Source organism: Oenanthe melanoleuca, chromosome 2, assembly GCF_029582105.1.
Source record: "Oenanthe melanoleuca isolate GR-GAL-2019-014 chromosome 2, OMel1.0, whole genome shotgun sequence".
Taxonomy (NCBI): domain Eukaryota; kingdom Metazoa; phylum Chordata; class Aves; order Passeriformes; family Muscicapidae; genus Oenanthe; species Oenanthe melanoleuca.
In genome coordinates, this window is record NC_079335.1 from 125,003,718 (window position 1) to 125,015,379 (window position 11,662).

General features: G+C 47.5%; 1 protein-coding gene across 1 annotated transcript in view; it reads right to left on the bottom strand.

Moving 5' to 3' along the window:
- The window catches only part of COL1A2 (collagen type I alpha 2 chain), a 37,894-nt gene extending 33,456 nt beyond the window's left edge, over positions 1–4,438 (bottom strand). Inside the window, exons 1-4 of the mRNA XM_056484016.1 lie at positions 4,232–4,438; positions 1,922–1,932; positions 1,296–1,313; positions 575–610 (exon numbers count right to left, since the gene is read on the bottom strand). Of these exons, the coding sequence (XP_056339991.1) occupies positions 575–610; positions 1,296–1,313; positions 1,922–1,932; positions 4,232–4,301 (135 nt within the window). The 5' untranslated portion in view covers positions 4,302–4,438. The remainder of the gene's footprint in view (positions 1–574; positions 611–1,295; positions 1,314–1,921; positions 1,933–4,231) is intronic.
- Positions 4,439–11,662: the final 7,224 nt, after the last annotated feature.

Genomic DNA, 11,662 nt, shown 5'->3' on the forward strand with positions numbered 1-11,662 from the left:
CAGATATCAGCAATATGAATTAATATTACAATTAAATTATTCAATTGTCCTTATTTGTGGTTACTTTTACAGTAGAGCCTCTTGCTCCACTTTGACTAGTAGAAGGTAGATAGGAAATGCCCAGCTTCCAAGAAAACAGCTTTTCCAAAATATTTTTGGAGGCACAGATAATAAGTTATCTTCAAAGCAGGCTTAGACTATTCAGATTGTATCTAGAGGGTTTACCCATACACCATATTATTCAAAGATTACATCTTTACATGTCAACTTTTCTCTCTGCATTTCAATGTGTTATTTCCACTGTGAGCAGCTGGAAAAACATTTTTCAAATCATTACTTGAAGAGCTAGGCTGCCCTATGATCTCAACCACATCTGCTCAGGCACAATGACCATAATTAGGCTGAATTTGGTACATAGGTAATTTAGTTTCTTTTTTTAATGAAATTGTACATGCAAGCTTCTACAAGTACAATCATTTAATCCCACAGAAATGCTTAAACTTATTTTTTTCCTAATGGTCTTCCAACAACTACTGCTCAAAGATCACAAGTAAATGTCAATCTAGTTCCTTACCCTTTCTCCCTGTGGCCCTTTGTCTCCTCTGGGGCCCTGCCGGAAGAAAGTAACACTCAATGAGTTACTGTGGAAATTTTCCAGAAAAATACAGGGAAACAGATACATTAAGAATAATTAGTGTCCATTAAAAAGGAAAAGAAGGCTGCACATACAGGTCCAACAGCTATTTTTTGCAGGCTGTATATTTTTTATCCACAACAATCTACTGGAAATAGATTAGCCACTGCCACTGCTGGGTGAATTAAAAGTGTCACAGACCATAGAAGTGCTTGCAAAACTGGTGTTTGTTTCTACTAAATTACTAGTTCTAATTTAACAGAAGTGACTTTCAGAAATAATATAGAATCAATTTAGCCTTTTAGACCTGTGTAGATATTGCTGTTCTATTCAATCCACATACATCTTTACAAAGAAACTCTGTGTAAATAAGAATGATACCTTGATGCCATTTAGATCTTGGTAGGCTTAGTTCTGCTCACAGGTAAAGCACCTTTAATTCAGTATTTGAATTTACCCTGGGGTTACAATGCTGCATTGATCATTCCCCTTTTTTTTTCCCCCTACCTATTCATTTCAGTGCTACTGCTATCTTCACAGAACACTGAAAATAAGCAGTGTAGTCAATTTTCCTTTCATCCAATATTCAACAAAATATTAATCTGCTGAAGACAACCTGACATCATCTTCATTTCCACACAGCAAAAATAAAAATGCTTACCTTGCGCCCTGCAGGTGCCTGGAAGAAAATAGGGAAGAGAGTTTGAAAAAAAAAATAGTTACAATTTTTGCCAGTATTTTAAACTAAAACAATGCATAAACCTATACTAATTTTCTTATATAACTACACCTTTTCTCAGTCCAATATATTTAACTGTGCCTTATTAAAATTACTTTGAAAGCTAAGAGATTATATATAGCAAAGATGCATGTAAATATATTAAAATATTGTGTTGAAGACTGAAAATTTTATTGCTCTTACAGTCTAAAATATTATAATTAAAATTAAAAAAAGTCACACCTGAGCTCTTTCATAATCCTACTGCACAATGAAATTTAGATTGTAGAACTGGCTTTAAAGAAAAGTCATCTCAAATCCAAACTGCCAGGTTCAATGTCCAAAGAGCACTGTGCTGTTGCTTTCTCCTCATGGTCTCTACACCTATGAAGGCAGTCTCTTAAAAAGGCCATCCCACTTGTGAAATTGGGGTGGGTACCTTTCCAGGCAGTGCCTTCAGCATTTAATCACTTCTTGGGAAGGAACCTTAGAAAATAATATTGCCACAAGAAGAGAAGCCTAGCCTGTTAACTGGAGTGTTACATATCAGATAAAAAAATTATACTGACCTCACTCACATCTGCAAAGAGAGGGAAAGAAAAAAAAAAAGGATAATTAGAGCAGGGATTCAAACTTTTTATAAGTTTTAAATTTTAAACTTGCTTTCAATTAAAAATTAAATTTTCTGCTTTTAATTTGAAATGCAATTTTGTTGATTTCCTTAATACAGTAAACATTTTCCTAATGCAATCTCTTACTGTTAAGATGATTATCTTAGACTGGAAAGATTCACGGGTGAAATTGCCATGTATTTCAAATTCAAAATGGATTTACTAATTAAATTAAGACAAGTAATGTGGCTCATATAGTAAGAAGGCAGATATCAACCAGAAACCTGCTCTAAATATGTTCTAACATACCTCCACTGAACAACCCCCCACACCTATGTATTTCCATATGTGTTCATGCAAGAGATTAATAAACCCAGGCAGACTGACATGTATGAAGACACTAAATTGTGGAGTAATCTGAAATTTTCAGATAAATGGCCCAATGGGGAAAGGTTCTAGCCAAACATTCCTATTTCCACATTTTCCTGCAAAACTGTGTAAGAGGGAACAGTTTGAAGCTTTTAAACACCACATTTCAAATAACTATCTGTACGTTATGCACTGCTAAGTGTGAGTATGTGCTTTCTTCATTAGTTGGAGAAACAAATTTTCAGAGTTTCTTAATTTTAATGAATTTTATAAAATCTATTTTTACTTAAACTCACCACAGTAAAAGAGTCACATCACACTTGAATGCCAGCAATTAACATGAGCACTAACTAACAGGTTGTTGGATGTTTTTCCACAACGTGTCACTTTGGCTGTGTATGATCACACTAAACCCGGATGATTCGTGCAGTCCAGAAAAAGGGCTGAAAAGCTGAATTCGCGGCAGCACACACTGGCAGCCTGTGCTAACCCACACCAAACTAAAGCCACTGCTGCCCGCAGCTGACGGTGACAGCGGCGCCGACCCAAACTCGCTGCGGGAAGCGCGGGGTGCTCGGTCCGCGGAGCCGCACGAACCGCTCCGTGTCCTTTGCTCCCGGGGATGGGGGGATGTCCCCAGGATGCCCGTCCAGAACGGCCCCGCCGCTGCTGCCCGCCCCGGCGAGGGCGACACGGAGCATCATCCCGGGAGGCATCATCCTAGGGGACATGCATCATCCCGGGGGCACCATCCTAGGGGACATTATCGCGGGGGACATGCATCATCCCGGCGGGCACCATCCCGGAGGGACATCATCCCAGGGGTCATGCATCACCCCGGGGGCACCATCCCGGGAGGACACCATCCCAGGAGTCACCTTCCCGGAGGGCACCATCCCGGGGGACATGCATCATCCCGGGGGACACCTTCCTGGGGGATATCATCCTGGGGGGACATCATCCCCGGGGCTCCCGGTGCCAGGAGCGGCAGCGCACGGCTGCTCCCTCCTGCGCCCTGGAACGCGGCCAAACCCTGGGTCAAAGCCACGGTGGCCAGGGGCTCTGGGGGCCCTTCACGGGGCGCTGCCCTGCAGGAAAGCTCCGCTTCGCCCCCAGCCGAGTGGCAGGGCGCGTTTCGCTCCCATCTCAGTGTGCGGGGTGTGTGTGTGTGCGCCTCGCTGACGGCGATGAGGGGGCACTATATCCTCATCCAACGAGAGGCGGAGAGCTGCACTGCGCTCCCTTTCGGCACTAGAGCGGAGCACTGCTCCTTCCCTGCCTCCCCCTGTCCCCCTCCTCCCTTCCCCGGGCTCCCCGGGGCAGCGGCAGCTCCCCCCGCCGCCCTCCCCGAGCGGCCCGCAGGGGGCGCCCCGCGCGCGGAGCCCCCGGAGCATGGACGGACGGACGGACGGACGGACGGAGGGACGGACGGAGGAGCCGCCGCTGCCCCGGCTCCCTGCTTCGGAAAGCGCGCCTCACACCTCACAAAAGCACAGCCCCGGTTCCTCCGCTCGCCGCAAACTCTCTCCTGCCAGCCTGCATCTGTATCTGCCCCAGCATCTGCGCTGGAGCTGCGGCTTTGTGTCCCCCTCTAGGTACGAGCCCGTCTGGGGGGGAGCTGGTCCATTTTTAATTTTTTTCTTTTTTTTTTTTTTTTTTTTCCTCGTAAAGGTGGGTCTCTTTGGCCATTTGCCATCTTTTTCTGAGGGAAAGAAAGAAAGAATCTAGTCTGATCTGGGACGGAGGTGGCAGTTTATGAGCTGGTCTCTATCGCTTGGGAAGCGGCAGCTCCCCGCAGGCTGCCGTGCGTGGGGCGGGCGCCGGGACGAAGCACAGAGCGCAGAGCCGGACAGCCACCCCGGCCACCACCCCTGCCACAAACAAGCGGAAAACACTTACGTTGGCCTGTTGCTAGGTATGAAGTTACTGCGAGCAGCAACCAAATCCGTGTATCCACAAAGCTGAGCATGTCTAGTTGCAAGACATGCAGACTCCTTGTGGTGCCGAGTCGGTTGGTTAGCTATCGCCTGTGGGACGCAGGCATACAGTCTCGAGGAGTAACTCCAACCTTAGCAAAACCTGCAGCCCGGGACGCTAAATTAAGCCAGCCCCGGTCCGCCCTACTTATACGGCAGGAGGGTCCCGGCGCCGCCCAGCCGTGACGCGCCCCCGTCCCCAGCGCTCCGCAGCCGCCTTGGCAGCGGCAGCGCCGGGGGGGCGGCCACGCTAAATTGGTTCCATGCTTTGAGGACGTGGACACTGAGGCTTTCGGAAGGAAAATCTGACTCGTCGTCTCCGTTTTTTTTTTTTTTTTACCCTTTTCTTTCTTTCTTTTTTTTTTCCCTCTCAGCCGTCCCCCGCCCCTCTCGGCCCGCTTTTCAGGGAGCGCGGCCGGGAGCCGGGCCGGGCAGCGGGTGGCAGCGCCCGACGGCGTTCAAAGCGGGAGCTGTCCAGGGCCTGCGGCGCCTCCGCCCCGCGGGGAAGCGGCCGGGGAGCCGGGGGGAGGCTGGATCCCAGCTCAGCAGCCCCGCTCCCTGCCCTCTCCGCGCTCCCACTGCAACCAAAGGCAAAAGGCGACTCTCCCCCCATCCCCGGCCCCTCCAGCACGACCCCTCTAGCACGGTCACCCCGGCCCCGCTCCCCTGCGTTCCCCCGCGGACGGGGAGTGCTGGGGACACGCACAGCCCCTCATCCCGGGGAAGCACCTCGCTCCGTCCAGGGCGCGGGCAGAGCCCTCCCATCGCCCGTCCCGCTTGGCGGCCGCTCGGGCGGTGTGTGTGTGCGAGGGGAGCCCCGAGCGCTCCCGGCCGCCGAACGGGGCTGTCGGGGCGGGGGGAGGAGGATGGGCGCTCCCGCAGCTCCCCTTGGCCACGGCCACCCTCCCGCCCGGCCGAGGGAAAGCTGGCGGGCGTGTTTGCCACGTCTGTTCTGCAGACGGCTTCTCCCTTCGGGGGAGGGGGCCGGGGTGGGTGCGAGAGGAGCTGCCCGCGCTGTGCCCCGAGGGCGGCCGCCCATCGCTGCCGTGCCCCGGGCCGGGCTCGGGGCTCAGGCACTCGGGGCTCCCATCGCTGCCGTGCCCCGGGCCGGGCTCTGGCTGCAGGCACTCGGGGCTCCCATCGCTGCCGTGCCCCGGGCCGGGCTCGGGGCTCAGGCACTCGGGGCTCCCATCGCTGCCGTGCCCCGGGCCGGGCTCTGGCTGCAGGCACTCGGGGCTCCCATCGCTGCCGTGCCCCGGGCCGGGCTCGGGGCTCAGACACTCGGGTCGCCCACCGCGGCCCCCCGGCTGCCGGGAGCTGACGTGGTGCCTCGGGCCGGCCAAGCGCGGCCGGGCCAGCTCGCCTCCCCGCCCAGGGCTCCTCCAGGGCGGGCTGCCCCCTCCGGGCCCCTCCTCGCCGGAGGGAGTCCCGAGCAGAGGGAACGGCGGAGGCAGATCGGAGCCCCGCCTCAGGCTGGGGCGCCTCTCCGGGGGGGAAAAGGCGAGGAGGGCGCCTGTCCTCGCTGCCCTTCCCTCCCCCGGGATGGCCGAGCAGGCGGATCCTGCCCAGGCACAGCACTGAGCCGGACAGTCTCCGGGAGCGGAGGGAGCAGAGGGGTCCCGCAGCCGCCCGGCGCCGCCTCCTGACCGCCCCCAGCACAGAGGGTCGCGTCTCCTCAGCCTGTCTTAGGGGATGTGCCGGGGCTGTATCCAGCCCGTATTTATCAGCTGCCGTCGGGGCACGAGTACGGCAAGCGTGGGAAAGATGTGTCATGGATGTGCGGGGACCCACAGTGGTTATGTCTCAGGGCACATCCCTGTGCCTCGCATCCACGCGTGTCCAGCCCTTCCCGGCTGGACAGCCTGCCTGAAGCTGCCTCCCCGGACAGGACAGGTCCTCGCTAACAAAAGTGCCGACGAAATGGAAAAGCCTGCAGTGTGGATAGGAAAATCCACAGCGTTAGGAAAAGGTGATCCAAAGAAGTGTCGGACCGCAAAACGGTAGCGCAACAAGTGACGTGATTGAAACACTGTAATAAAAGTATATGGCATAAACCGTACATGAGCATTCTTTCAGAGAATGGTATCAGTTTCGACCAAGAAAGGTTTTAAATTAACCTGAATAGTGAAGATAACTACTTGAAAGTTTATACCAGCATAAACCTAAAGTAGCTCAGTGAGCTTCAAACAAGTTCAAATAATAAGTAAAAAATTATTATTATAGACCCAAAGCTCTGTGGCTCAAGTCCAAGTATTCCTTGATACAACTTTCAGGGAACAGTTACTTTTTTTCAGAGTTGTTCCTTGAAATCAGTCATTGAGTCTGTAGCCAGTTTTCTTTTTACTCTGATGCACCAGCAGAATAGTTACTGACTGATTATAATAGTAATTAGAGATTTCTGAGACAAGCCTGTTGTAATTGCATATGTGTAAACCTATTGTACCCTCGTTTTCAATAAATGATAGCCCTTTTCTATTAATGAAATATGTGGAAGATGCAAGGATGTGGAAGATGCAGGCACATGTATCCTGACCAAATCAAACTAAGCAAGTCACTCTTCCCATCCATCCTACCCAAGAAGTTTCACACAGGAAGGACAAGTTCCCACCCAAAGAACAGAAAACCCCTGCAAATATGTGGATTTTCAATCACTATGTCTCCCATAAGGCAGGTGGCTGAGGGAGACTGAGTGGAGCAAGAAGCTCAGCAACACACGAAAGCAGTAGAGATGGTATGAGAAACCTCAGGCTTACAAAGAGATGAATTTTTGGTATGCTCTGGCAATTTCAGGATTACTGCATATGGATAGAAAAAAAGAGATGAAGAAGGCTGATTCCTTCCTGGGCTGGGGACCCCAGAGTTGGATACAGTAGTCAAGGTGGGATCTCACCAAAGTGGAGTAGGGGGACCAAAGAATTATCCAGCCAAAAGTTTAATACTGTCTGGCCAGCACTATACTGCCAGAAAACACAGAACAATGCTAGAATTTGGAGAAAGATCTGCATCTCTTTAGGCTGTCCCTAAACCTCATATCCCAGGGTGGATTTGGTTTGCATTTGATGTGCTCTGAGATCCAAGTTCTCCTCCAGCTGATGTGAATGGTAGGTCAACAGTGTTTGTGGTTGGCACAAACAAGTTATTAATCTCTTTTTATCTGTTCCTACACAAACTTTCACACATTTGTTCATATGATGGATGCATGACCCACCATACAGCAGCTGTGGGTGAGCAACAAAGGGAAGTATTTTCCCAGTGGGATGGGTACTGGGGCTGGTTCAGGGACATGACCTGGATTCACTCTTCCTTCTGTAGATTATATGTCCTTAGTAGGGATATATGAGGGTCTCCATGATTGCATGCATCACTAAGCTGATCCTTGGATAGTTTTTGCTTGATGTCTGCTGTGTAACCATATCAGATTCCTTAGAGCAATCTTTAATGGAATGGTTTATGATTCTGGACTTCACACCTTAGCTTGGTTAGTCAGTATTTTGCATTAACAAAGAGATTAGTGCACTGTCAGTGGAGAAAAGATGGAAGTAGTACCACATATCTCCATCACTGTAGCTCATATCATGCTTGTTGTTTTCTTTTTGACTGCTTAGTTAAAAAAAAAAAAAAAAAAAAAAAAAAAAAAGCAAACCAGAAAAAAAAGAAAAAAGAAAAAAAAAAGAAAAAAAGAAAAAAGATAAAAAGGTTGTGCTACGCTCTTAAAGAAAAATCCTGCAGAGAGACAAGATACTGCAAGGAAGCTCCAGCAGTCCTCTGTACCCAGTGTTGAAGGGCTGGGTGTTCTAAGGCTCCTGCAGCCTGTCCTGCTGCTGTTATATAGCACTAAATGTACACATGGATGTAAGAGCATGGCACAGGTACACAGAGTCATGACTCAACTAACAGTTTACAGCACGTGGGAAAAGAATCAGGTTTTTTTGTTATCTTCATGTCCTGAGTTTCAAATAGCATGATAATAAATGGTAGTTTTCCATATCAAGTGGTAATTTTCAGCTACAACAAAGAACATATAACCCATAACTTAATGGAAAGAGATCTGTCTCAAACACCTTCAACCTGATTCTTCATTATATGGATACCACTGGTATGCACATTGACTGTCAAAAATGAGCAGCAGTGCGAGTAAAGGCTTGTTTCAGACAGTGCAGATCACTGAAATTAACTTCTGAAGCAACTAAATTCCCACAGGCAGTGGGGATAATTTTTGAGTGCATTTAAATCCTACTTTGAAAAATGAGGCAGCAACAACATTGTCTGGTCAGTCCAGGCTTTTCCATGACTATAACTTTTCAGCAATTGCCATCCTGAATTGATTTCATCTCCTACAGAAACTGTGGACAGATCTCTGTTCTGCTCCACATGCAGTTAGAATCCCTCATTCTGGAAGGAGAATGCACAGGAACACTTATGTGCTAATCATTTTGGAAGTCCTTCTCACAACATTCTGTTTCCTATTCACTGAAAAGATAAACGAATCTACTGCTTCAGACTAGGGAAAAAATGTTATAGCATCTGAGTACAAGGACTTAAGGTGTATTTTTATGTCACACAGAGGCAAACGTGAAATCCTCACAGCTGAAATCACTCAAATAGGGCTTAGCTACGTATACCATGTTGCTGTTCTCCAAAATTGTACACCACAGCCTTCCCATTTTTAAGTGGTAGAATTAATGAATGGCATGCAGCACCGTGTTTCTCCCTACAAACATTTTTAAAGCTGATTGTGCTTTGTTAAAAGCACTTAATAGAGTTGAATGGGCCATTGTTTGTTGTTACAGCTTGTGGTTTTGTAAAAAGCCCAGGGTGATTGCAGGAGGGGTGGAACCCACCAGCCTTGCAGCAGATTGGTCAGAGCATGGAGCTCATAAGCAAGCCCAGGTCATGGGCTCTTCACTGAAGAGCTGGACTCCACTGTCCTTGTGGTCCCTTCCAGCTCAGAATATCCCGTGTGATATTGTCTCACACACCTTCAGAGGAACAGATGTGGCAAACATCCTAAAAACCTGATTCCCCCTTCTCCTAGATTAACCTCTCACATCTACACCTGCTCCTCTCACTAGGCTCAGGCTCCTATTCTGAAGCTATCAGCTGGGCAAACAGCATCCCACACCAGTGCTGGCCCCAGGCATGCCAGCATGTTTGATTAGCCAGCTGGTGAACCAAACCAGACAGTTTTGGACCCACACTGAAGCCTTTTCTTCTTGGAGCTGCTGACTTTAGTCTTTTCCCTCTAGCTAACCTGCCAGTTTCATGAAACTTGCAGAAACTTTATATCTTTGTGGATTCTTCCATCAGTTCTGCTGAAGTGGGCTACAAGGTTATGGGGGAACGCAGTGGGCAGGCAAGCAGAGAGGGTGCAAGTGTCTCCTTACTGATGTCTGTTGGGCTTCAGACATAAATCTATTTTGTTGAATGTTGTTGGCATTCTTTAGTACAAAACACCTTGTTAGTATTAACTTTGCTTGTTAGTAAATACCACTAATAGATATAGAGTGGCAGCTCTCCATTTTCTCTTCCACAATATTTTCTTATCTTTGAAAAAGGATGCTCCTCCTTTCCCTGGTGTACTCCTCCATAGTTTTGTGAGATGATAAGCAGCCTTGTAGTCCTGTACTCCACTTTTTTCACAGCATGATATTTTCACATGTCAAACTTTAACAGGATATTTGAAATACTAGGCAATAGATCAGTGGACTCCTTGAAACTCTACAAAGTGGAAATTTGCAAGTGAGAGTTGGGGCTTGTTCCTGCACCACAAGAAGATAAAGGCAGTGAGACTATTTAAATAAAATATCACCTCTTATATTTCTTGTTTTTAATGTTATTTATTGGTCACCATTGGAGACAAGACACTGCATTAGACACCTTTGATATGACCTGATATGTTCCAAAGTACTTATGAATAAAAAGCCCCCACAATATTGAAAGAAAGTTGGGTTCTTTAAACACAGAGTCACAGAATCATGGAATATCCTGAGCTGGAAGTGTCCCATAAGGACCATTGAAGTCCAGTTCCTTGCACAAGACAACTACAAGAATCACAGAATCACAGAATAAAACCAGATTAGTTAATAGAATCATTACATTTTTAAAGATTTTATCAGTACAGAGGCTGTGTATTTAAAATAATTTTTGTTCCCTATGTAGTTTGCAGATTTAATTTTTTCTCCTGGATCTTTCTTGAGAAAAGTAGATTGTGACTTTGATAGACTGCTATCAAAAAATTGAAAGGAAAATCTTGACAGGTATATTCCTGGGACTCTGAGAAAGGTAATGTCTACAGAATCTATATTACTGACCAGGCTGTACATGAGACTAGTTAAACTGTCTGTGCTCAGTCTGATTATGCTAAACAGGTATGGTGGAGAATATTTTAATCTGTAAACTGCTTTTTATCTGTGACAAGATGCTCAGTAGGGTGTATGGATAGGACCTGGACAGAAGAGCTCCCAGTCAAGCACATACAAAGTGTATGTACAAATGTCAGCTGTCTTACAGATGATAGAAAGAGTGATTAAGGACTAGGACATCCAGGTCAAATTTCTGTGTGGATGAGAGTCCTACTCCTGAAAAATGTGGTGGAATCCAGTCTCAGTGGATTGGCCACAGGAAGCTAACAGGTTTTGTCTCAGGAAGGTGCTGGGAATTTAGCACTGTCTGTAGTGGAGATGAGGCTCTATTGCCCTCCAGGAAAGGTAGTGGTGCAGAGTGGGGTTCCATGGTGAGGGAGCAGACTGCTCTGCTCTGGGCTGAGCCCAGCTGCTGTGCATTAACAGGGAATGCTGTGTTGGGAAGCTCAAGGGCACAAGCAGCATGGATAGCCCAGAGTGAAATGCCCTCTCAGGATAGTTTAGGGTGCAGTCCAAGCAGCCTGCAGAGCCTCAGGAAGTTTGATTCAGCAGCTGCTCTGCCTCCCCTGCAGTGGTCACAGAACTGGGACTACAGGCTACCATAACCTCATAGATTATCCAGATTGAAAACAAAAATATTTTCTTAAATTATTTCTACCAAAAATGTCTCATTGAGTGGAAAAGGAGCAAATCAACAAACGGTTAAAGTGCTTTGAAGAAACCCAGACTGGCTAATTAAGTGAATACTATTTAAAAGGTCTTTGGCTTTTGGAAGGCTTCTCTGAAAGGTGTCAAACCACAGAGGATGGTGCCTCTGTTATTAAACTGCCATAGAGAAAAAATAAGGGGTTAAACCTTCTATAGTCCCCTCAAACACAAGAGTGTTTGCCTTTCAACAATTTTGCCTCATGAGAAAGGATTAATTTTCTCAGGGCAAGGTTGGCTTATGAGACCTTCCCTGGATTCACAAATTTGACTTAAAATAATTAGGT